Source organism: Pelodiscus sinensis, chromosome 4 (genome assembly GCF_049634645.1).
Source record: "Pelodiscus sinensis isolate JC-2024 chromosome 4, ASM4963464v1, whole genome shotgun sequence".
NCBI lineage: Eukaryota > Metazoa > Chordata > Testudines > Trionychidae > Pelodiscus > Pelodiscus sinensis.
The window spans coordinates 121,397,143-121,423,965 of record NC_134714.1 but is presented as its reverse complement, the minus strand read 5'-3'; the positions used below and the strand labels follow the sequence as shown (position 1 = coordinate 121,423,965).

The 26,823-nt window shown below is 45.3% G+C and overlaps 1 protein-coding gene across 6 annotated transcripts in view; it reads left to right on the top strand.

Annotated features, from left to right (window-relative positions):
• The first annotated feature begins 1,381 nt into the window (after nt 1-1,381).
• LRRC56 (leucine rich repeat containing 56) overlaps nt 1,382-26,823 on the top strand; it is a 95,952-nt gene continuing 70,510 nt past the window's right edge. For 2 of the 6 annotated variants that reach the window (XM_075928270.1, XM_075928266.1), the window contains exons 1-4: nt 1,382-1,479; nt 5,396-5,639; nt 8,681-8,733; nt 23,537-23,703. In XM_075928270.1, coding sequence (XP_075784385.1) covers nt 23,657-23,703 — 47 coding nt within the window. In that variant the 5' untranslated portion in view covers nt 1,382-1,479; nt 5,396-5,639; nt 8,681-8,733; nt 23,537-23,656. Of the gene's footprint in view, nt 1,480-5,395; nt 5,640-6,131; nt 6,220-8,680; nt 8,734-23,536; nt 23,704-26,823 lie in introns of those variants that run through there. The other 4 variants (XM_075928267.1, XM_075928269.1, XM_075928268.1 and 1 more) reach the window with 4 other exon arrangements.

The window sequence follows — 26,823 nt, the reverse complement described above, 5'->3', positions numbered from 1 at the left end:
ATGTGGCCCCATGTAAAGTCTGGCTCACCCTTCTGACATCTGTGCGGGACATCACACAAAGGGCTCTAAACAGCTTGGCAATACTGTGTGCAAAAGCAGGGGAATGTGTGCTGGGGGGGGGAAGAGGGAAGCTGAGGAGGCTGGATGAGGCAATAGGCAGGGTGTGTGTGTGTGTGGGGGGGGGGGTAGGATATGATGTGTCTGTGTGTGGGATGTGGGAGACCAAAGCTGGCCATGGTAAGGCTAGGGCCTGCATAAGGTGATGTAGGGAGGAGGGGACTGGGTGGAATGGTAATGAGGAGGCTGGAGCTTGGGTATGTATATACAGCAACATTATTTCAAAATAACTAGTGTTTCGAAATAATTTAGTCCGTGTCTACACAACAGGCAGTTATTTCGAAATAATGTCGAAATGCTGTCACCCTGGAGGGCTTCTTACTCCAACTCCTGTAACCCTCATTGTACTAGGAGTAAGGGAAGTCGGAGGAAGAGTGCTCTATTTCGAAATAACTGCTATGTAGGCGCTCCCAATTTTGAAATAAGCTACACAATTGACGTAGCACAATTGGCATAGTTTATTTTGAGGAAAGCCCTGCTGTGTAGACTACCCTCCAAGTGTGTCCAGTGGGGAATGGATGAGCCTTAGTGGGGCGGCATGGCTATGGGGCAGCCGAGTTTGCAAGGACTATAGAAATGTAGCTGTGTTAGTCTGGTCTAGCTGAAACAAAAAACAGGACTATGTAGCACTTTAAAGACTAACAAGATTGTGTATTAGTAAAGAGAGTAATGCAGAGATGGGGGGGGGTGCATGGCCAAATGGGGAACATCAGCAGAGAGGGGACTGCTAAGGGGGCAAGGAAAGTCTAGGTGCACTGAGGGGGCTGGCTGGACCAGCAAGGAGGCCAGTGGGGGATTTGGTACAGAAGGGGGTGGCCCTAGGACTGAAGTCAGGGGGAGAGGTAGGTACATGCCATGGGATGGGCGGGCAAGGGCAAAGGCACGTGCCTGCCCGTGGGGGATGCTTCTGCAGCACTGGTGTGTGAGGGGGGGAGGAGGGCGTCCTCCAGCTGGCGACGATCGGCCCGGTGCTGACAGCCCCTGCGGGAGGCAGAGGAGGCTGCAGGAGCTGGAGCAGACCGTGACGCAGCCACGCGGCCCTGACGCGTGGGGGGGGGGGGAGGAGCAGGCACCGCCAGGCGGGCCGGCCACGCCCCTTCTCGCTGCCGCGCGGCGGGAGGGGGCTGGCTCAAGTGACTCGGGCTCATGAATATTTAATGAGCCGATTCTCTCCAGCCTGTTGCCAGGGCAACCCGAGGCCTCTGCCGGCGCCGGCTGTTCACCCCGGCCGGGAAGCAGTGACGGGGGGCCGGCCGGCCTGCGTGGGGCTGTTCCCAGGGCGAGGGCGGGGCCGGGGCGGTGGGGAGGGGGGGGCGGTGCTGAGCGCTCCCACCTCTGCGGGCAGCAGGAGAGAAGCCGCAGGTAGGAGGCTGCCCCCCCCCCCATGGGCTGGCTGCCCCCCCTCCCCCAGCATGTTTCTAGGTGACTCCAGGCAAGCGCCTCTGGTTTTTGTGCCCCTTTTCCTTGCCCGCAGTTGGGGGTGGTGATGCCTGGTTCCCCCAGGGGCGTGCTCTGGGAATCGGTGTGTGTACGCGTGTGCTCTGGGAATCGGTGTGTGTGCGCGTGTGCTCTGGGAATCGGTGTGTGTACGCGTGTGCTCTGGGAATCGGTGTGTGTACGCGTGTGCTCTGGGAATCGGTGTGTGTACGCGTGTGTATAGTTCTTGGAGACTGGTAAATGCTGTAAAGGGCAATGATTTATTAGTCTCCAAGCCCTGTGAGTCCGTCACTTAAAAAACAACGATCGGTCGTCCTGTGGCACCTTAGGGTGCGTCTACACAGCACCCTAAACTCGAAATAAGACACGCAATCTGCGCTATGCAATTTGTGTATCTTATTTCCATGCTGTTTCGAAAGAGCTTATTTCGTCACTTGGCACCGTCCACACAGTGCCAATTTCAAAATAAAGCGCTATTCCAAAACGTCCCTTACTCCTCATAGTATGAGGTTTACAGGGACGTCGGAATAGCAAGCCAAAATAACTATTTTGAAATAAGTATTCTTCTTCTCACAAGCAGGAGCTGTTATTTTGAGATAACAAGCCCGCTGTTTTGAAATGATTTTGAAATGATGGATTTGCTGTGTGGATGCTCACCTTGTTATTATGAAATTAAGGGGGTTATTTCAAAATAATCTTGTAGTGTGGACATGCCCTAAGGTGCTATAGAACTACTCATTGTTTTAAAAATTATTTATTAGTAATAGATGCCCAATTTGAATAGGTCCAGCAGGCGCGGACTGTACACTGCTGTTCTGGTATAGCCATAAAGTTACCTGAAAAGGCTTGGAACGCTGATTTAGAGAAGTCTTTCTGAATAAGCAAACCATGAAAACTATATTGTATTTTATAGACTATATATATTCTGTAAATATAGACTATATATATTCTGTATACAGTAAACTTCCAATAATCCGGCACCTTTAGGACCCAGGGGGTGCCGGATTATCAAATATGCCGGACTATCAGAAGGGGGGGGTTATGAGGGGTCTGGAGTGGGGTGGGAGGGGATGCTACCCCAGACTCCTCATAGCCCCCCCTTACGATAGTCCGGCTCTGCCCCAGGCGTCCCTGATTCAGCTGCAGCTGAATCGGGGATGCCTGCAATAGAGCAGCTGGGGTGCTGCCGGGTTGGTCCCGCAGCGCCGAGGGGCAGCGCTACGGCACCAACCCAGCAGCACTCCAGCTGCTCTTGGGGATGCCTGGGACAGAGCAGCTGGGGTACTGCCCGGTTGGTCCCTTAGCGCTGCCCCTCGGGGCTGCAGGACCAACCCGGCAGGACCCCAGCTGCTCTGCCCCAGGGGTCCCCAATTCAGCTCCTGCTGAAACAGATCAGCGGCTGATTCCAGGAAGCCCGGGCCGAGCTGCTCTGCCCGGGGCTTCGTGGAATCAGCCGCTGATCTGTTTCAGCACCTGCTGACTTGGGGACGCCTGGGGCAGAGCAGCTGGGGTCCTGCTGGGTTTGTCCCGCAGCGCCGAAGGGCGGCGTTACAAGACCAACCCCGCAGCACCCCAACTGCTCTGCCCCAGGCGTCCGGATTCAGCCTACTGGTGAAACTGACGCTGCTAGTCAGTTTCAGCAGCGGCTGAATCCTGACGCCTGGGGCAAAGCAGCTGGGGTCCTGCTGGGTTGGTCCTGTAGCGCCGCCCCTCGGCACTGCGGGACCAACCCAGCAGCAAACCAGCTGCTGTGCCCCAGGGGTCCCCAGGTCAGCCGCTGCTGAAACAGATCAGCGGCTGATTCCAGTAAGCCCAGGGCAGAGCAGCTCTGCCCCGGGCTTCCTGGAATCAGCCGCTGATCTGTTTCAGCAGCGGCTGAATCGGGGACCCCTGGGGCAGAGCAGCTGGGGTCCTGCCAGGTTGTTCCCTCAGCGCTGTCCTTTGGCGCTGCGGGACCAACCCGGCAGCACTCCAGCTGCTCTGCCCCAGGCGTCCCCAGGAGCAGCTGGGGTGCTGCCGGGTTGGTCCCGCAGCCCCAAGGGGCAGCGCTACAAGACCAACCCAGCAGCACCCCAGCTGCTCTGCTCCCGGCTTCCCCGATTCAGCTGCTGGTCAGTTTCAGCAGCAGCTGAATGGGAGAAGCCCGTCCGGCTGCCCCAGCACTTCCGGGTTCCTGATGGTGCCAGACCATCAGGAGTCCCGGAGCATTGGATGCCGGACTAATGGAGTTTTACTGTATTTTGGTTAGTCTCTAAGGTGCCACAGGACAACTTGTTTTTTTAATTACAGACTTAACACAGCTACTCTTCTGAGATCTTTTTATAGTGAATATATTTAATAAATTCTAAGGTTTGAAGACCAAAGTCAGTTTGTGTTGCTGTACTAAAGCACCTACCGTACTGGAGAAAAAAAATCATGTATACAGAATATTGGATGTTCTTGCTTGTTTCAGGATTGACAGTTAATCTGTTTGGTTTTTAATTGTATGTTTAAATTGTACTAGTCTGTGGATCTTTGAATGGAAGCATATTGAAATATAAATAACCCAGGTTAATCCCAAAATGTAGGGAATTTCCCCTGATTATTTTAAGTGATGGGAATAATTTATTGTTCATAATTTTTAGCTGCTTTTGAAATGGACAAAGGCATTTCTTTGTTTAGTAATTTTGAGTGCTGGTCTTTTAGCACATTAGGGGCCCAATTGTGCATTGGTAGTGTGCATCTTCAACTTCCATTTACCTTCATGGGAGTTCAGCACCACTGGGCATGCTCATCACCTAATAGGACGGAGCCAAAATGGATTTAGGTATAGTATGCTTCCAAAGCACTATTGGGAGTGTCTTTGAGATACTCCTATTCAAAGCAAGATGGTACATTGTGCAGATTATGCCCATGACTTCCAACTAGAGAGTCCATGTTGCAGTGAATATGGCCAGCACTGAGCCATGAACCTTCTATGTAATACAGAAAGCCTCTATATTTTGTGCAGTGATTGCCTGAATAATTTAGTTGTTCACCAAAACAAATGTGACTGTTCTAATGTAGACCTCTATTTCATTTCTCACTCTGACTGCATTGTTCAGACAATACTTTCTGATTATTGATGAGGTGAAACTATAGTAAAAGTTGACTTCAGCCTTTTGTCCAATGGTAGGTTAAAACAAACACTTTTCTTACCACACTGAGGCTATATCTACACTGGTGGGTTGTTGCGCCATACGTATGCCAATGAGGCTATGCGTGGAATATCGCTGAGCCTCATTTGCATACCTAATGAGCCACCATATTGCGGAAGAGGCACTTGCGCTAGAAGGAGCTGTCTACACTGCCCCTTCTTGCGCAAGAAAAACCCTCTTGCGCAATGCTGCTAGGCTGATTATTTTCAGGAATAACGGCATTGCGCAAGAGGGTTTTTCTTGCGCAAGAAAGGGCAGTGTAGACAGCTCCTTCTTGCACAAGAGCCTCTTCCACAAAAATGGTGGCTCATTAGGTATGCAAATGAGGCTTGGCGATATTCCACGCTTAGCCTCATTTACATACTTCTGGCGCAACAACCTGCCAGTGTACACATAGCTTGAGTCAGTATGCTTATTATGGCCACAAATACTAGTCTTATTTCTGGCGTTCAGTAAATAACTGTTACCAGGCAGTGGCATATCAGTTGTGCTTTTAAGTCCTTTATCTTATCCTGATTACTTCTGGAATCTGCTTTCAGTCTTTATTTCATTATACTGTTCTAAGTTATATTCTGTTATGTACTGTCACATTTTTATGACCTATTGAGCATAGTACTCTACTGTTGTGGCTGATGAACCAACAGTTTTCCTTCCATTTATTATAGACTATGCCAGCCTTTAAAAGTCCACTGTCCTTTTTATTGAAGACAAGCATCTTAATGTTTTAATAAGACATGGAGCAAGCACATGTGACACTGCCTTGGAAGCACATTTGCAATTAAAGACCAATGGAGATGGATGAAAGTTTGATTAGGGAATGAAAATTTCCATAAGAGGAGAGATATGGACATGAAAAGAAGGTAGAGCAACGGTATATAGAGAAGAAAAAGTGAATGATAAAAGCAAAGGGTAAACAACTTTACTTCATTTTTTTAAAATTGCAAAATACCCATGTTTTAGATTTCTACATTAAAAAAAATATTTTCTTCTAGAACATTCTCTCCCTCTCTCTGCCCCTCTATCCCCTCCTTCAAAAAAACCCCAATTCTTGAAGGCTTTGCCTAATCAATCATTTGGATAAGAAAATAATGTGCAATCACGTTAGAGTTCAGGATTGTTGTAATCTAAAAGCTTTTCTGATGCTTGTCTCTTTCCTAGGGTTGCCAGATAGTTTCACAAAAAATACCGAACATGGCGGGGAAAAAATTGGTTGAGCAAAAAACAAAAAAGGGGGGGGAAGGGACCAAAGTTGTTGAGCAAAAAAAAAATTGTACAAAAAAAAAGTGTCACAGCCCCTTTAAATCCCCAAGCTCCTCTTGCGGCAGTGGAAGAATGCCCCATGTGGCGTTCCATCCAAGAAAAACTGAAAAATTTCTGTTTTTTTTTTTTTTTACTGGACAGAAGCCAAAAATTCCGGACTCTAACAGAAGCCAATACCGGACACCTGGCAATCCTACTCTTTCCCTATGCTTTAATACTGAGAATATGGGTAAGGAATTGGAGTTTTAGATAATATTCATTGTCATCAGCAAGACACAAAGGAAGAACAAATAATGTATAGAACTAATGACCCCAGCACTGGCTCTGGTATAAAGTGTGGAGCTGTAGTGTAAAGTGTATTTTTCAACAATAGAATTGCATAGGTCCATGCTACAGAAGACTAACATGCGGATTCCTTGACACATTGGAGGAGTAGTTACTGATCATGTTTTGTTCCTCTGTAGAATGAAAGGAGAACAGCAGTTTTTGGTGTAAGGCTCTGGTGTCCTATTGAATTTATCTGTATCAAAATCTTCTGGTCTGTATCTTTCCACAGGAGAATGTTCATGTGTCAGTGGAAAGAGTTAAAAAAAAGTCTATTATGTCAGCAAACCGCCTTTCCTGACACTATTAGATTCAATATGTGAGTTGTCCTCTGACCAGATGGGAGTTTGGCTTTTCCAGGGTGGGTAGCTACTTGTTCCACTATCTAATTGAAACATGGGACTTAACTAAAATGCAGCATCCTATGTTTTCAATCTTCAGTAGTATAAAATTGCTAATGATACATATGAATAAAATTCTTGAATTTGGAGTTACTACATGTCATATTAATGTGCAAGGTTTGGTTTTTAGTTCTCAGACTTATAGATGTTATTCTTGAGTTAGAGTATCCTTGAGAAATTCACCAAAATGAATTTACAAGTATTCAACTGACTTGAATTTGCTAGTAAAACTGGGTCTGGTTAGTGGTTTTTTTATTCTTATATGTTCACAGAATATACTAAATCCACCAATAGTGTTTGATGATATCAGATGCAAGGTTGGCTCAGGTGAAACTAAGTGGGTGCACAGCTCTAGCAAGAGCTGCAACAAAATTTAAAGAGCTGGCAGGGACCTGGATTACAGTAGGATAGTACCTGTAAGAAATTTTAAGTTACTTTCACAGCTGGCTGGGCTACACATAGTTGCCGTAATACAAGTTGGAAGCTGATTTGCCATGGCAGGTATTGTTTAAAGGCTAACACAGCTACATTCAGAATGAAAAATGATGGCTCAGGAGCCCCTTTGTGGGCAAAAAAGCACTCTCATAGATGCCAAAGACTGTTGGATTTTGTTTTACTGTGCTTTTCTCACTCTTGACTTCCCAACTCTCATCTTTTTTTCTTTCAGATCAGGTTATTTAAAGGGCTGTTTTCTCTGAAAATTAATAGTAAAAATGGCATTGTGGATTCTTAATTTATTGTTTCTTAATGAGACTGTAACTACTAATTCTGCTTACTTTGAGTGAGAAAGTGAGATTTCTAGACAATTGATACCAGTTCAGGATTTGGTCCTGACTCGCCAAAGGTTTGTTAGTATAGTCAGGGCCTATTATCAGTTTGGTTTCAAATGAGAGAGCAGGAACCCACTTTGCTATAAAGGTTGCATATCTCAAACATGGACAAGTTTTGACTGTCTCACTGAATATAAATAGTTCTCAAATAAATGTGAGCATTTAAAAATATTGCCATGTGTTTGTGCCTCTCTTGTAATGGTTATTCCTGTGCAGGTGTTTTTAGTCTTTTTTTTTTCCCCTACCTGATAATCTTTTAAATGAATTTTTTGGTTAAAGTGGACTGTTATTTTGTGCTCTGCCCTGTCTTGACATAGACTTTAAGGTCTTTCGGGCAGGGACTGTTTCTTTGTTATGTTTATATGGAGCACAATAGAGTGTTGGCTTATAGGTACAATACAAATAACTAATAATAAAACATAGCTATAAAGCACTCCATTATTCAAGTATGTCTGGAATTAGCTATTCTTGTTCTTATTCTTATTTCTTGGTGACATGATATTTTTAAGAAGCTGGTCCTACAATTGACAGGTACCTTTTTTCCCCCTTTTTTTTCTGTTATACATTCTGGTTTCCTGTTATTTCTACTCCAGCTCATCTGATGAAGTGGGTTTTGCCCATGAAAGCTCATGATACTATATATATTTTTGTTAATCTCTAAGGCTATGGCTACACTGCAAGCTTTTTCCAGAAAAAGCTTGCAGTGTAGCCGTAGTACAAGGTGCCACATGGCTACTCGTTGTTTATTTGAGGATTATTTCCAGCCTGGTTATAACAGTTTTTAAGTATGTCATGTTTGGGGTTTGAGCTGATGTTCCTTAATCTACATTTTACAAGCAATCTGTTGTTGAACCATATGCAACTTTATATACAGTGCCTCAATGATGGAATTCTGTAGAGTCAGTACAGATTAATTGACAGATTTTCTTTTATTAGAAAGTAATCTTGCTTTGATTTTCAGCACATATAAAATATTGTATCTAGTGGCCTGATCCCATGCTTTCTGAAGTCAGTGAAGATTTTCCCATTGATTTTCCCTGGGCATCAGATTGGGCCCTAAAACTTTAATGTTCTTTAATGTTACTTTCTTTTCTAGAAAAGGGGCCAATCATAATTTTTAAATATTGTTTTGCAGGCCACATGTTGATGAAGCCACACTTTTGTTCCCAGTTGTTAAATGTATAAAAGGTAAGGATCCTGGATGTAACTTTTCTTTTTAGCAGAATATAAAAATTTGAATGTGAAGTGGGGATAGAAATATGCTGTGCTCCAGTGTTCTGGTGCTTTCAGCATTATCCAGTCTTAGTTCTGCAATGCAGTCCTAGCATTAGATTCTAGCCATACAGTAAGTCAACTACTCAATGTGTGTTAAGTGTGAGAATCAGACCTTCTAGGATCAAGGCCTAAGACTATAACATTGCTCTGTGTCTTCTGTATTTGGAAAGTGTTTAGCAAAGTGGGTGCAACTGCACTTTTAATAGTACTTCAGTACATAAGGGTAGCCTGAGAATATCAATTAGGTAACTTTAGAAATTAATGTTTGGGTTATTGGCCATTAAATGGTACAGAAGATCCAGTGTATATTGAGAGAACTTGCAGAATATTGAACTGTAGATCAGATCTTTATTCTACTCAAGAAAAAACAATTATCCATAGACTTCATCCCCTAGGATAAAAAGAGGATTTTGGTGGTGTAGTGTAAGGATGTAAAATTGTGGTTATCTGACTAATCATGTAGTCGATACAACTTGTACCAACTACACGATTAGTCGATAAAGTCTGCTCTGCAGAGCCACACTGGGGGTAGCTCCCGGAGCCAGCTCGAGCTGGGACTGAGCAGTCCTGCTCATGCAGGCTCCAGGAGTCACCCTTGCTGTGGCTCTGCATTTTAAATGCAGCTCCACCCCCACCATCTCTCCTGCAGGGCTGGAACACAAAAAGATGTACTAGCCTGCCCCTCCCTCAAGGCTGTGGTGTGCAAGGGGATTGTGGGGAGTGTCTCTCTCTTTCTCAGTGTGGAGCCACATCAGCGAAGGGTTGTGGAATCTCCATCACTGGAGATATTAAAGAGCAGGTTAAACAGACACCTGTCAAGGATGATCTAGACAGTGCTTGGTCCTGCCGTGAGGGCAGGGGACTGGACTTGATGACCTCTCGAGGTTCCTTCTAATTCTATGGTTGTATGACTACTTGCTGTCATCCCTAGTGAAGTGTAAAAATAAGGATATTCAATTGTCTCAGGTAAAAGACTTCATTAAATTGGAGATGAGGCTGAAATTAATACCTATATGTCAGGGATGGATGGGAGGAGTACAGTTGAAGTTTAGATACTCTTAATTAAAAAAAAAGTAACAATTTCAATTATTTTCCCAATATTGTGCTCCTGGGTATATTCTGTATGTAAGATTACCATGTGTTAAACACAATGAGATGATATCTCAATTTCTGTATACAGTTGCATTTTAGCCATTAATCCATGATAATGGGAAGAATTTAAACACTGTGACCCTGATTCTCCACTACATCCATGCTATGCTCAGATGTAGTGAAGAGTAAAAGCCCATGGGAAGCCAGTTATAGTTCCCTGATCATTGGTTGCTGGATGGAAGTTAGAACAGGAAGGGATGGTCAGCAAAGACTTCCACTGCTAGTGTAAGGTCTTACAGTAGTGAAAGATCAGAAGTAGAAGAGCTCTGCTCCACCACAACCCTGCTGTCCCCCCAGAAATCCTTATGTTAGGTGTGGGAAAAGATTGGTGCAGAAGCAAGCAGAGCTGTCTTTGCTAGATTTCTGCCAGTAGAGAGTCTCTCTATGAAGTAATTTTCTACCAGCATTCTCTGGCCACTTTGTGCCACTGTGTATCCTTTGGTAGTTTATAGCCACAGATTGTAGACTTATATTCGCTGACATCCTCTGTGGAATACATAGCAGTGTATAATCTTTGTCTAGTATTCTACCTCCACAGACTTATAATAATATAAAATAACAATTGATTTGACTTTGGTACTGTTTCATTGATTCTTGGAGAAAGAATAACATTTGGCAACTAATCACAGAATTATTTAACTTAGAGGCATTTCTAGGGCATATGATAAAGATTTTTCCCTTTTATCAGAGATCTGGCAAAATATTTTATGTCTTGCTTTTTATACGCATAATATGTGTGTGCGCTCGCAGCTTTGTACTACATATGCATTTGAAACCCACAAACTTCTCTTTTATCTTACTATATATTTTAGAAATGTCTGTCCATCTGCCTGTGAGTCCATTTGTTCTAGAACTCCTCTTAAATGGTAAGAGCTAGGACTCCCAAATTTGGAAGGCAGCTTCCTCTTATAGTTTAAAGCAAGGTCAGGGTTTGGTTGTGCCCGGACAATGGAATGTGTGTGGAATGCAATTGTTTCATGTTAAATGGAAAGGGAGGAGTGTGACAGAAGGGGCGGTTATACTTATGAATGATCATAGTGGGGCAGCAATCATAGAGGACAGTTATTTTCAGGAATGACCATAGGGGGCACCAAGCACCACAATCCTATGAAGCAGCCATTGTCTGTCAATGCAGCACACTGGCCTGCCATGGAAAGCAACTGCTGGCCGCCACGCAGCACTCACTGCCCCTGGGCAACTGTGCCACTTGCCCCTCCCAACCCTTCAGAGAGAAACTATCAGGTGAGCTGCATGCCCCCCACCCCAAGCCAGACCAAGGGAGAAGCTGGCGATGTTACACTGAGGATGCTTAAGCCTAAATTTGCAATCTGATTACTACTAATTAATTAATTAATTAAACCTCAGCGGAAGTTGCAGATACCACCAAACCTCATTTATCATAGGTGTTTGTTGATTAACATGCCGCAGAGAAATAAAAATGTTACGCAATTTAAAGGGGCCAAACCATATATTGTAAGCATTTAAAAGGTACAACAAGGAAATAGGTAAACACTCTTAATATCCCCAACCCAAGAAGCAATAGGAGGATAGAAAAGTACCCCACAGACACAAGGTATCACACAGACAATAATTACAATTCCAGTTGTCGACGATGGACGGTGATGCACCTGTCTCTCAAGCCTTTGGCTAATTAAAGCCTCTAGCGAGAGACTAGGAGGCGATCCCTCGCAGCGATGTCCTCTGCGGTGCTCTCGACCTCAAGCCTTAGGCTCCTTCCAAGCCCTTGGCGAGGAACAGAGAGGCGGTCCCTCGTAGTCCCTGGGGACGGGTGGAATGCAGGCAGGTGGTGAAGTCCTCCTCCGGGGCCTTCCGCTCCTGGACGCAGGATTCACTGCTGGTAAGTTGCCTGGCGCTGGCCTTCGGGTTGATTCCGCTCTTCAGCTGGAACTGGCGATAGACGAGCTACTCCTGTACCCAGACTGGATACACAAAATCCCTAACTAAACTAACACGATGCCTCCCGTTGCGATATAATACCCTGGCCGCTTGAGCGTAGAACCGACGCACTATACTAACGGACAGACTCGATGACGAACCTCTAACTAACCTAGCTACCTAATGAACAAGGACAGGGGACAGGGTGGAACGCTACAGAAGCAAAGAAGCGAACAGAGCGGGAATGCTGACCAGAACCTAAGTGGTCTCTCTCCATGAATATTTATGAGCTGTAGCTTTAAACTCATTGGACCTCGTCTGGGTAAACAAGGGCCTCTGATTGGGTGTCTGAATAAACAGCTTCTAACAGTCTGGGGTGAGTGTACTGTGTGCAGTAGCACATGGTGACATGTGCAGCTACTTGCGTGCCGTGTGCAGCAGCACATGGTGATGTGTGCAGCAGAAGCTAGAACCATCTGTGTAAATATTCATAGTGGTTATTGCTTATTCAGTGTCACTGCTCACGCATATTAATGAGAAGGCGGGGACCCCGTTACAGCGAGTGGACCCCCTCACCACTCCAGCCTAGGAGAGAAGCTGCTGGCCAGCCCCACCCATGAGCCCCCCCCACACCTCAGCCCCCTGTCCTGAGCCCGTCTTCACCCTCCCAGCCCGACTACTGAATCCCCCACATCTCTAAGCCCCTGCCCTGACCTCCTGCACCCTCCACACTCCTATCCCCCCTACCTTGAAAGATCCAAGCAACACCAGGTAAGTCTCCTAGTACTTATATATAGAATAGCTCATGATTTTAAAATGCAGTGGTTTTGTGTTTATCTATATTATATGTTTCGTAAGAAAAAGAAATAAAGCTTTCACCTCCAGGTTGCTGGTTCAAATCCATTCTGGGTTTATAACAGAAGCCTGCTCACACAGAAGTGAATTTCACTCTGAAATAGCATAAAGACTGAACACACCTCTCACTCATGGTGAAATTCACCCTTACAAAGGGCTGGGTAAAGCCTATGCACCACTTACTGCCTCTTCTTAGCGATTAAGTGGAATTTAAGTGGGGCATAGGCCTTGTGAATTTCATCCCCAGTGGTATCTCTAGATTAGGGTTTATGCACACTGCGCTGCTACTTCTATCCTGTGGATAAATAGAGGATTTGGTATCTTTCACAAGCAGTAAATTCACACACACAAAATATAAACAATGGGCCAAATCAGATTTTACACTATAAGTGAATTTGACCCAATTAATTGAAGTTCCAATTCAGTAAAGCATTTAGATGCTTACTTAATTTAAGGCATGGACTTAATTCCCATTGACATCAGTTGGACTGTGTTTAAAGTTCAGCATGTGCTTCAGTGGTGTGCTGAACTGAACCTTCATCTGATTGCAGAATGAGGAAGGCTTGATTCCAGTTTCAGTTACACATGTGTAAATTGGATATGATTCTGTTTAAAGCCACTGGATTTTCAGTGATGAAGTCAAGGAGACAATCAAGGCTTGACAGTCCAGATTCTTTGTGAAAACAAGACATGCGTTAGGGAATATGTGAATGGAATGATTATTAATGTTTTATATAGCGATTAGCTATTGGCAATTTTGTCTTTGCAGTAATGTTATCTTTAATTTCAGTGTTGATTTCTTTCCCTGCACTTAAGAATAATAAAAGTAACAATAACATCTTGTTATCCAAGGTGTAAAGAGAGCTGTTGAGGGTGACTTGCTATATATAAAAAAAATTAACTCTTTTTTTTATTACACCTGCTAAAATGGAGTAGTACAGGATCCTGCATATTACTTAAATGTTGTAAAGAATTATTTTTCCCTTTATGGATTTATTAAAGTAATGGTAGTTTCCTGATGACTGTTTGGGCAGCTGGAACCTGCTATGATGTCATTTTCCAGAAGAGGTTATCTGCAGTGCACTTACACAGAATTACACTTAAAAGGGTACTTACAATTCCCCTAGGACTTTTAAACCAAACTCTGAGTTGAATCCTTAGTAAACACAGCATTCTTTGTTTTCATTTAGTGACGAATGCTCGGAGCACAGCCATGGCTTGTGATTGTGCAGTTAAATGAATAATCACATAATCATGAAGTGCAGGGAAAATTAAATACTTCAGTGTATGTTTCATGTATTGAGAAGACAGCAGTATGTTTTTATAGAAAATTTTCATTACTGAAAGCATAGGAAGAAGATAATATGGAATGCCAGTGCCATTCCTGAAATTAGACTCATTGCTGCATGGAGTAACTTTCTGAACGCAGGAGCAGCTAAGCAGCAGAAAAGCTTTTTCTTCAGAGGCTAGCTTAAGAGAGCAGGAGTGTGCTTGTTATGGGGTGCTGGGTGATTTCTTGGCCTGAAGAGGTCAGAAGAGACACTCAGGGAGGAAAAGGAATGGGGGTATGTCTACACTACAAAGTTAGTTTGAACTAACGTCCGTTAGTTCGAACTAACTTTCCTAGGCGCTGCACTAGCGCTCCGTTAGTTCGAACTTAATTCGAACTAACGGAGCGCTTAGTTCGAACTAGGTAAACCTCATTTTACGAGGACTAACGCCTAGTTCGAACTAGTTAGTTCGAACTAAGGGCTGTGTAGCCCTTTAGTTCGAACTAGTGGGAGGCTAGCCCTCCCCAGGTTTCCCTGGTGGCCACTCTGGCCAACACCAGGGAAACTCTATGCCCCCCTCCCGGCCCCGGACCCCTTAAAGGGGCACGGGCTGGCTACGGTGCCCGTGCCAGGTGCAACCCTGCCAGCACCCAGCCAGCAGACCCTGCACCTGGCACGGCACAGAGCCACCCACCCGATGCCCCCCAGCCCACCCCCTCTTGCCAGGACCAGGCTGGCGACTCCCGGGAGCTTGCCCTGGACCGCAAGAGGCGGGCACCTTCCTGGGCTAGTGCGGACATCGTGGACCTCGTCCACGATCTCCGCACTAGGCACAGGAAAGTGGCCGGCTAGGGCAGGAGAGCTGCCAGCCTGGCCACCCAGGAGCAGGTGTGCATGAAAATCAAGGGGGTCCACTGAGACCCCCGACCCTGAGTCCTGAGCTTACAATGGCCGTCCTGGGTCAGACCAAAGGTCCATCTAGCCCAGTAGCCTGTCTGCCGACAGCGGCCAACCCTAGGGACCCTGGAGGGGATGGACCGAAGACAGTGACCAAGCCATTTGTCTCGTGCCATCCCTCTCCAGCCTTCCACAAACTTTGGGCAGGGACACCACTCCTACCCCCTGGCTAATAGCACTCCATGGACCCAACCTCCATGACTTGATCTCACTTCCCTTTCAACTCTGTTCTAGTTGTAGCCTTCACAGCCTCCTGCAGCAAGGAGTTCAGCAGGTTAACTATTTGCTTTGTCAAGAAGAACAACTTTCTCTTACTAGTTTGAAGCCTGCTACCCATTCCTTTCCTTTGGTGTCCTCTAGTCCTTCTTTATGGGAACTCAGGAAGAACTTTTCTGAATGCACCCTCTCCACCCAACCCCTGCTTTTAGAGACCTCTATCCTGTCCCCCCTCCGTCTCCTCTTTTCTAAGCTGAACAGTCCCAGTCTCTGTAGCCTTTCTTCATCTGGGACCTGTTCCCAACCCCTGATCATGTTAGTTGCCCTCCCTTCTCCCAGCCTTTCTCTTCCCCTCTCCCACCTCCTTTTCCCAGTCTCCCCCAGTTTTTTTCAATAAAGACAGAGTCAATGTTGGAAGAAACGTTATCTTTATTTTGTACATCAATAAGAAGGGGGGCTAGGGAAGGGTAAGTGGAAGGAGGTGAGGGAGGAATGGGGTACGAGCCCCCGATGGGGACGACTGGGCTGGCTCTGCGGGCTTCTGGGGGTGGAAGCTCTCCTGCAGCCCCCCAATTACCCCCTCTCCCCAGATGGCAGCCTGCGGCAAGTGCAGCCGGGCTGATGTCCGAGTGGTGTGATGTGCCCAGTGTGGGTACTCCGGGCAATCCAAGCCAGGAGTGCTTTGCAAGTGGGGCACCGCTTAGAACTGTGTGTCCGGGGTGGGGGTCGGGACCCTTTAAGCGCAGCCCTCGGCTAGCCTGAGACAGCATCTCCATGCTCTAAGTCCTCCTTTTATGCCCTGCCAGCACTGCTTCCGGCCATCCTTAAGCCCTGTTCAGAGTCCACTCAATGTGGACTTGCTAGTTCGAATTAGCAAAACACTAATTCGAACTAGTTTTTAGTTCTAGACGCGTTAGTTCGAATTAGCTTAGTTCGAATTAACTAATTCGAACTAAGTTAGTTCGAACTAGCGCTGTAGTGTAGACGTACCCTGGAAGAAGTGCCAGGAGGGGTGTGATTAACAGTAGAAAGATGGAAACCAAGTTTTATTGGCTCCTATTTCTTCAGCTATAACTCATAAGGACTAAGAGCTAATCAAAGGATTCAGTTTGTCACTTAAGTTTATTTCAGTATTTCATTAGGGTTTGTGGCTCATGTGATGACACCAGCACAATGTATGCTGAGGAGTTACTTGCAACAGAAGATAGCAACAGTGATATTGAGGGACTTGCAAATGGCAAAACTTCCAGTCCTAGTGTGCTATGACTCCCTTTTCTTATTTAATATGTGGGTGTATATATGTTCTTGGCACAAAGCTGGATCAATATGTGTAGATGTTGGTTTTTAAAAATAATAGCCTATTTAAATTTATGTGGATAAGAACTTTTGCTAGTATTTTGATGTATGAACTTAGAAGTACTAATGACCAAGTACAGTCCAAAGGGTCTTTCCAAGGTATCAAAAAATAAAACGGGGGAGGAGGGGGAATTAACGTAGAGGCATATGCTTCTGGTAACTGCCATGTTTGAAATGCATATTTATATATATTTAATGAAGAATACATTGCATCATCCTTAACTCAGATATAAATCTTTTTAAAAAGACAGTGAAGCCTTGGAACTGTACCAGCTTGCCAAGGCCTAATTACATCAATTTACCAGGAAGAACTTGGCAGAGAAGAGTTAATTATTCTGTTCTATAGAGAATTCTAGTAATACAATAATCTGAGGACAACTTTATTTTAATAATAACCCTTATTACTTATATACAATAGAACCTTACATGTTCAATGTGTTGTTGCTAGTAATAGTCACAAAACACTTATAGTGAAGGTAGGTAGCATCCGTATTATCATCACCTCCATTTTAAAATGCAGCCAATAAAGTGATTTTTTTGGGGCTACAAAGTAAGTGTCTGAGGGTACGTCTACACTACAGCGCTAGTTCGAACTAACTTAGTTCGAATTAGTTAATTCGAACTAAGATAGTTCGAACTAACGCATCTAGAACTAAAAACTAGTTCGAACTAGCGTTTTGCTAGTTCGAACTAGTAAGTCCACATTGAGTGGACTCTGAACAGGGCTTAATGATGGCCGGAAGCAGTGCCGGCAGGGCATAAAAGGAGGACTTAGAGCATGGAGATGCTGTCTCAGGCTAGCCGAGGGCTGCGCTTAAAGGGTCCCGACCCCCACCCCGGACACACAGTTCTAAGGGGTGCCCCGCTTGCAAAGAAGTTCTGGCTTGGAGTGCCCTGAGTGCCCACACTGGGCACATCACACCACTCGGCCATCAGCCCGGCTGCACTTGCCGCAGGCTGCCATCTGGGGAGAGGGAATAATTGGGGGGCTGCAGGAGAGCTTCCACCCCCAGAAGCCCGCAGAGCCAGCCCAGTCCTCCCCATCGGGGGCTCGTACCCCATTCCTCCCTCACCTCCTTCCACTTGCCCTTCCCTAGCCCCCCTTCTTATTGATGTACAAAATAAAGATAACGTTTCTTCCAACATTGACTCTGTCTTTATTGAAAAAAACTGGGGGAGACTGGGAAAAGGAGGTGGGAGAGGGGAAGAGAAAGGCTGGGAGAGGGGAGGGCAACTAACATGATCAGGGGTTGGGAACAGGTCCCAGATGAAGAGAGGCTACAGAGACTGGGACTGTTCAGCTTAGAAAAGAGGAGACGGAGGGGGGACAGGATAGAGGTCTCTAAAAGCAGGGGTTGGGTGGAGAGGGTGCATTCAGAAAAGTTCTTCCTGAGTTCCCATAAAGAAGGACTAGAGGACACCAAAGGAAAGGAATGGGTAGCAGGCTTGAAACTAGTAAGAGAAAGTTGTTCTTCTTGACAAAGCAAATAGTTAACCTGTGGAACTCCTTGCTGCAGGAGGCTGTGAAGGCTACAACTAGAACAGACTTTAAAGGGAAGTGAGATCAAGTGATGGAGGTTGGGTCCATGGAGTCCTATTAGCCAGAGGGTAGGAGTGGTGTCCCTGCCCAAAGTTTGTGGAAGGCTGGAGAGGGACGGCACGAGACAAATGGCTTGGTCATTGTCTTCGGTCCATCCCCTCCAGGGTCCCTAGGGTTGGCCGCTGTCGGCAGACAGGCTACTGGGCTAGATGGACCTTTGGTCTGACCCAGGACGGCCATTGTAAGCTCAGGGCTCAGTGTCGGGGGTCTCAGTGGACCCCCTTGATTTTCATGCACACCTGGTCCTGGGTGGCCAGGCTGGCAGCTCTCCTGCCCTAGACGGCCACTTTCCTGTGCCTAGTGCGGAGATCGTGGACGAGGTCCACGATGTCCGCACTAGCCCAGGAAGGTGCCCGCCTCTTGCGGTCCAGGGCAAGCTCCCGGGAGCCGCCAGCCTGGTCCCGGCAAGAGGGGGTGGGCTGGGGGGCATCGGGTGGGTGGCTCTGTGCCGTGCCAGGTGCAGGGTCTGCTAGCTGGGTGCTGGCAGGCTTGCACCTGGCACGGGCACCGTAGCCAGCCCGTGCCCCTTTAAGGGGTCCGGGGCCGGGAGGGGGGCATAGAGTTTCCCTGGTGTTGGCCAGAGTGGCCACCAGGGAAACCTGGGGAGGGCTAGCCTCCCACTAGTTCGAACTAAAGGGCTACACAGCCCTTAGTTCGAACTAGCTAGTTCGAACTAGGCGTTAGTCCTCGTAAAATGAGGTTTACCTAGTTCGAACTAAGCGCTCCGCTAGTTCGATTCAAATTCGAACTAGCGGAGCGCTAGTGTAGCGCATAGGAAAGTTAGTTCGAACTAACGTCCGTTAGTTCGAACTAACTTTCTAGTGTAGACATACCCTGGGAGATTAGAACTCCTGTCTCTTATGTCCTAACCAAAGACTTTAATAGGACTACTCATGTGCTTAAGACCCTGGCTGAATAAACGCCCATGTCCTCAATCCTGCAATTATTGATACGTATGGTCAATACAGCATTTATTCAGAAGAAGAATCTCACTAAGGTCAGTAGTGCTACTCATAATGTGGATTTCCTGTTTTTTAATGATTGGACAGAAGGTGACCTACTTTACCTGTTTCAGAATGTAAGATGTGGTAGAGCCAAGGAAAGCTTGCAGTGTGTAAGGAGCTCAGAAGCCAGTCTGTGTTTAGAGTAGCAGAGAACCCAAAGAGAGCTTTAGGATATTGGTAGGATTAAAGGAAAACCAAGGGCATCTGCTTAGTGAGTTTTGCTGTTGCTGGTGGCTACTGTCATCTCACAATTGACCTGCACACAAATGTGCTCACAAAAGTCCTAGATTCCCTGGCTTTCCATCATTTCCTTTAGCCTAATTTTTTTCCCCCTTCTCACCTGGACAAAGGAAGTTCTGTTACCATCAGAGAAGATATGACTGCATATGCCTCCTGTGAATGCAGGAATTTTGCCAGCTATCCCAGCACACAGTTCTGGGATTAACTGGATTTTTAGTTGAGCCGTGTACTTCACCTTTAGGATTCCTGCATCACTGTCTTGCATTTCTCATTTTGGACATCATTCCTCAAAATCCTATCTCCTCTGGAGGAAGTGTTAACATGATGGAAATCCATCTTAGAAGATTGATATTGTTTACTGACAATAACAAAGGCAATTTGTAATGAAAATATTATTTTCCTTACTACTACTATTAATTATGAGTAACAGCTCAAAAGCAGGAAATACAGAATTGAGAGCATCCCTTCAGATATTAAACCTCAGATTGATCTGATTGTTGAACCTTAAGTAAACGCTACATCAACAAATGTGCCAGAAATGGGAGGATATTTTGAAATGTTGTAGCAATGGACTTAAATGATGAGATAAATAATTTCTTTTACTCTTTAGAACCCGTGCCTGCACACTACTGCTGTTAGAATAGTTGCATTTTGCAATTGATGGGTCACATCAATAATTCAGGATTCTCAATATAACCAACTCCAGAAAAACACAGTGACTCTATACAGTAGGCAGTATCTGATGGCAATATCTTTGCTTGAATTAAAAAGAACTGTCTCTCTCAAAACAGATTTTTCCTGTGGGACGACAGTGACGTCATGATGTCACTTTGCATCCTGCTTGCCTCCTCTCTCCCTCCTCCCCTCCCCTTTCCCTAGTGCTTGGGAGCCGGGATTGCCGCAGCCTCACTCCTCCCCACCCTCGGCAGCCAGGGGGAGACCGTGGGGTCTGGTGAGACCTCGGCCAAGCCCCTCTCCCTCTGGCGGCTGAGGGGAGAAAGCAAGGGCTGGCGTGGTGAGGGGAAGGGACTGGTGCAGCCTTGGTCTGCCTGGTAGCTAGAGGTCGGGGGGAGAGCCGGGGCTGGCCCAGCCTTGATTCTGCCCAACAGCCGGGGGGTGGAGAGCTGGGGCTGGCGCAGCTGGGCGGTGGGAAAGGGGTAGAGCCAGGGCTGGCATGGCCTTACCCATGCTTGACAGCCAGGCAGGGAAAGCCAAAGATGGCACAGCCTCAGCCCTGCCCAATAGCTGAGCAGAGAGCGAGGTCTGGTGCGGCCTTGGCCCTGCCTGACAGCCCAGGGGAGAGCTGGGGCTGGCAGGGGCTCTGGTGGGGGGGGGGCTGCTATGCCTCAGCCTGGCCCTCCCTGGCAGCTGTCGGGAGAGCCAGGTCTGCCTACCCCCAGGGTGGATGAGCGTAGCAAACAGGGAGCACGGCTCTCTAATAAAACTTTATAAATAATGTAACAAAACAGCCATACTTATTTATCTGTCAAACATGGTCATACATCCATGCAGTGGACATTGTTGTCCTAGTCAGACACTGGAAAATCAATTTTCCAAGAAAAGATAAGCTTCTTTTGATTACTTTTGTCTTTTTATTTTACAGACTTCTGTTCTGTTTTTGCTTCATATCAGCAAGATCTAATTTTTTTTTTGTCATTTGGGGACTGATGTTAGCCAAATGCTTTAATAAAGCTAATATTGCCAAGATTAACTGAACCAAATTCTTTCCAGCAATTTGCATAGGCGTATGCCAGAAAACCTACCGTCAGCTAGGGACAAGCAAGATCAAAGCTGATTGAATTGCTTTTCTGGCATTACGTGCAACTGTGGTATAAGGCTACTTCACAAAACTTGGATGACAGAAAACACAGTGGAGTGTTTCTTGACATGACCTGGGAATCCGAGATCATGGTTCAAACTGATATGTACATACTGCATGGCCAAGGACAGGACATTAGTATCTCTCTGTTCAGGTGTAGCATGGGGTTTTCTGATCACATCACATTCTCACATATATTATTATTATACTTAATATAAATTGTCTCAGTGAGTTGTCTGCAAATCTGGTCATGGCAACAACATGGGTGTAATTTAATGTTGTTTCTGCAGCATGTACAGGACATATGTCCATTTGGGAGATGTTTATTTGTGTTTCTGTATTCCAGCTGGAGTTTGATACTAGTTTTTAAGTTAAAACTTGCCTTCATCTGTAGGAACATGTAAGAAAGAGCCAACTATATAACAAAAACCAAAACTCTGTGTCCCGCGGGCACTTTTGAAAAACCCAACCTATATTCTTATAGGAAGGAAAGTATATTGAGGCCCTAGCTGAAAAATTCAAGCTTTCAATGGCTGAAAATGGACGGGAAGGGTCTCTCCTATAAACAGAACTTTGTAAAAGAATGATGTGATAGTGAAATAAATTAGAATGGAAAAGAGGGTCAAATGGTAGGTAATTTGAAAAAAAAATGAAAATATATGGGTTGTGGTATCATCTGAAGAATTAGGAACTCAGGATTTTTAAGCTCGTCCCCAACTTTTTAATGACAGCTGACGTTTTAGAAGCTATGGGCCTCATGGTTCCACTCAAGTTTAGTTTTATGGTGCTTGTAAGAGGCTAAAAGTATTAAAAGCAGCAAGTAGGTGCAGAAGAATCATCTCTTTAATATTTTTAGGTATTAAACTGTGTTATGGTTCAGAGAAGTGAACCATTTGGGATGACACAGTAGGCATTTTTTTCTGTGGAATCATAGAAAAGTAGAGCTGCAAGGGACCTCAAGAATTGATCTAGTCTAGCCTCCTGTGCTGAGGTAGAGACAAGTAAATCTAAACCATCTAGGGGCTCATCTACATTGGCCCCTTTTCAGGAAGGGGCATGGTAATTTTTGAAATCGCAATAGGGAAATGCGCGGGGGATTTAAATATCCCCCGCGGCATTTAAATAAAAATGTCCGCTGCTTTTTTCCGGCTTTTAGAAAAGCCGGAAAAGAGCGTCTACACTGGCCCCGATCCTCCGGAAAAAAAGCCCTTTTCCGGAGGATCTTATTCCTACTTTGAAGTAGGAATCAGTGATAAACTTTTGGTTGAGTATGTTTTTTCAACTGGTTGTGCACCCACGTTGTAGTGAATTCACTAGACCCAATTTCCCTCGTTTGCTTCTGAAAATGTAATGTAGAACACCAGACCAAAGTGGCACTGAACCCTGCCATAACAATAGATGCAAAACCCGCAGCTATAGTTCTCCTGTTACAGTCATCAACATAACCCACAATACACCTTTCAAAATCCATGGCCCATGACAATATGCAGTGTAAATCCTCCCATTCTCTAAATGCCTCAATAACAATTCTGTGGGGGAAACAAGAAGACCACTGTGCTCCCCATTAAACTCACAGAGAAAAACAATAAAAGACCTGAAAAATAGTTTTCTGTAAGCCTGAAAGCTTTTCTCTTTCCCCGAGTTGGTTCAATAAACCACATTTTCCTTGTCTCTCTAAAAGCTTATCAGGCAAGTATGATTATCTAGATGATTTAATCACTTTTCTGATAAGAGGTACTATGCGGTATTACCTCATAAAAGGAATGGAAAATGTGGAAAAACTGCAGGAGCTTCCTCAACCGAGGAAAGTTTTTTCTGTCTTGCCTCATGTTAAACAGTAGTTTCTCCATCTTTGGTATTTATTTGCTGCCAAATAGAAGTAAATAGCTGTAAAAATCATTGTGTGATGCAAAAAAGGCCACACAACTTTTCAGGTACAACTGGCTGCTTTTAACTCTCACCAACATGTGCATGTGCCCACGCGCGCGCGCACACACACACACACAGGTTTAGTGGTTTTTTAGAACACTTTTGTGTATAGTACAGTGTTTTATATAACTAGTAAAAGACAATGCTCCTCTCCCCAAAAGCTTATAGTCTATATTGATCATAGCAAGACAGGACCTGAAAGATCACTAGAGGCTAAAAGTGAAAAGGAACATAGAGAATAAATTTGAAGTTGCTTGGGTAGCTGATTATGAATCAGTTTACTTTCTATTTGTTTTTGGTCATTTATAATGCCTTGTGGAAATCCTGCCAACTCGCAAGATAAGTGAAATTAACTTTTGCTAAGAGTATGTGGTGAATACTGAAAAAGAAAACTAGCTCTTGCTCTTGTTTTATTGCTTAGGCCATATTGAAATGGAGCTAAGCCAGAACCTTGGCGGAGTCCTCCGTCCAGGCTCAGCCACTCTCCGGGTGACTGATTTGAGGTGGCAAGGTCTCTTGAATCCCAGCCCACTGATTAAAGATGATGGAGAGTTACTTATGGATGAATACCTTTCCCCCAGTAAACTGGTGAGTGGCCTCTTGGTTTTTTTTTAATGCAGCTGTGAGGAGCACACTGTCATGCAATTAGTTTTATCCTTGCTTGTTAGCAACTTCTGATCAAGATTGCATAACTATGGAATAGCTGACAATTAGAATGTCATGTAAAGTGGCCTCTGTCTTAAGTAGGGTTACCTGGTAGACCACCCCCCCAGATACTGGACACACTTGATTGTGGGCGGGGGGGAGGAGTGGGACTGGCAGGAGGAAGGGGGCCGGGAGGCTGGTGCGGGGGGTCGGGAGCCACGGGGCTGGCTGGGAGGAAGGGGGGCGGGAAACAGAGCTGGGGAGGGATCAGGGGCTGGGAGGGCTGGACAAGAGGAGGGGGGGGGGGCAAAGTAAAGGGGGTGGGAAGCAGAGCTGGGGAGGGTGCAGCCACTGGCCACAGCCGGAGTCTAACAGGCCATGCCCCTGGCAGGCACTCCCTCTAGTTGCTAGTAGAAGCCGGCCGGGGGCAGTAGTTGGCACTCCCAGCCAGGGCCGGCTTTAGGAAGTGTGGGGCCCAGTTCAAACCACTTTGGTGGCCCCCCCTCCCCTCCCCTCCCCAGGATTTTTTGTTGAGCGAAAAAAAAAACCTACACACACCCACACAACAAACCACAACCACACACAAATGTCACATCAGAAGTAGATCTGATCAAAATGTAGTTGAACATTTAAAAACAAAAATTCCATCCTTTATTATGCAAAATTTTACACAAAATTAAATCAGTTGCCTTAAGTGTAGGTCAAATATTTTCAATTGCAAACTATCCAATTTTTTCAATAAAGTTTAAAGTTTGATTTTTAAAAAGTTACCAGAGAGCATTGCAGTTTTCTGTTACATTGATTTACTTTTTAAATAGCAAAAATGGAGTCTTTGTTAAGAAAGTGTCAGTTCTGTGGTCAAATTCCAGTCCTTAGTGATTTCAGCACCAATGATTTCACTAGGTAATATGGTACCTCACCACCATTGCCTCCTTGCACTGCCTTTCAACACATTGCCTGCCTGTGGAGTCTAAGGTCAGTCTAGACAAGATTTTATCAATGATTTTTGCTCAAGTGATCACTGAGACAAGACAAGGACTCTCAATTGATTCTAGTCAGCTCTGCCTTTAAACACTGGATGTAAAGTGTCAGATATAATTGAGGACTCCCAAATAGACTCTACACCACCAGAAATAACACCTGTTTCCAACTTCAGAGGCTATGTCTAGACTGCAAGCCTCTTTCGAAAGAGAGCGTCTAGACTGCACGTTGAACTTTCGAAAAAGTGGCTTGCTTTTTCGAAAGAAAGCATCCAGTGAGTCTGGATGCTCTCTTTCGAAGAAGCCCTATTTACATTCAAGAACGCCTTCTTTCGAAAGAGGAACTTTCGAAAGAAGGCGTTCTTCCTCGTAAATTGAGGTTTACCGCCATCGAAAGAAAAGCCGCGTTCTTTCGATTTAATTTCGAAAGAACGCGGCTGCAGTCTAAACGCAGTCTAAAACCCCTGAGTCTGGACACAGCCTAAGTGAATGTCACAGATGTGACTCACCATCCTCTGCTTAGTGTTCAAGTTATGGTAGACCCTAAGCCAGGTCATATTAAGTTCAGGCCTTTTAATCACTCAATATGGATAACAACATTTCATTCTCCCAGCTCCAAGTCTTAAGTGAATTTCAACCCAAAAGAGCCAAAATTGATCACCTTGGCACAGCAAGTGTGTCTACTGATCTTGGTGGCAAAGTAAGTTGTCGATATAAATAAGGTCTGCTCCTGAAGCCTTTTCCTACAGTTGATTAACAGATGGCAGTAGATAGGTCATTCAGACCACTGGCTGATAATCACGCTGACCAGTCATTAACCATAGTCATGGACTCATCCTACTCTCCATTGTCTCTATGATTCTCTCATGACCTGTGACAAAAAGGAGGGTGGAAAGGGAAACTGAAGGGAGAGACTTCTCTAAATTCACCAATCAAAGAACAGTATTGCCAAACCAAAAATCACAAGGAACACCTACACAAAGTTATGAGAATGGTCTACAAATCATAAGATATTTTAAAAATAAAACATGTTAGATTTTTATTGGCCTTTTGTTTGAGTGTTTAGGGTTCATGTTTTAAAGCTTTCCTCCTTAGCTGTAAGGCCCAGCAGTATAGAGAACTTTTTTTAAATGAAAGCTGAGATTCCTACATAATCAACTTTTCCAGGCCATTAGAAAAACTCCAAATGTTTTGAGACTCATGGTAAAACAATGGAGGAATTCTTGTGAGCCCATGCTTTGCACACAGTATAAATAAAAAAACCAACAACAACATCTTCTCCACTAAACATCCTAATGAGATACTGCAAATGACGCACTGAATTCAACAGCTCCTGATATGAACAGGTATCAACCTAGTTTTTCATATTTGAGATGGGTTACCAGGAATTATACATGACAATATGAAATCTTTCCACTCTCAAGTCAGCATATTCACAAAGCACCTATAATTTTGATCCATTTTATATTATTTTCTCCCAGGGGCAACTGACCCCTCTGGCCCCCTCACTATGCCACTGCCCCCCACTCCTGCAGATCTATCATCTTATGCATGTGCAAGATTTGGGAGAGCTGTCCCATGAATCTGCAGTTAGTGTCTGTGGTGCCTGCTTTTGGGTGGTGTCCCAATGCTGCCACATTCACCTCCAAAGAGGGGGCTTCCCAAAGCAGGCCCTTGTTGCAGACCCCCAAGGCATCCACAGGTCCAGTCTCCTTTCAATGGGCCCACTTCCCAGGGCTCATTGATCTTGGATCTGGCTTACATCCCCTCTCCAACCTTTGCAACTTCCCAGAGGTGCTCACCTTCTGCCTTATCCATTCCCACCTCATTCACCCTACAGGTATAGTCTCTGCCTCACTTGTCCTAGGGACTATTTTACCAAGACGTAATACAAAGTTTCCATGTAAAAGGACTCAATACAAAGCTAAAAATTTCAATGAGAGAATGATTAATACAGAGACATGTCTACATCTGCCACAGGGAGACACCTCTGCCTGCCTCCACCCCTCTCCCCCAGAGTCTACAACCCCATTGCAAAGCGGGGGAGTGGAAGAAAAGAGGCTGAGGCCCATCAAAAGGACTG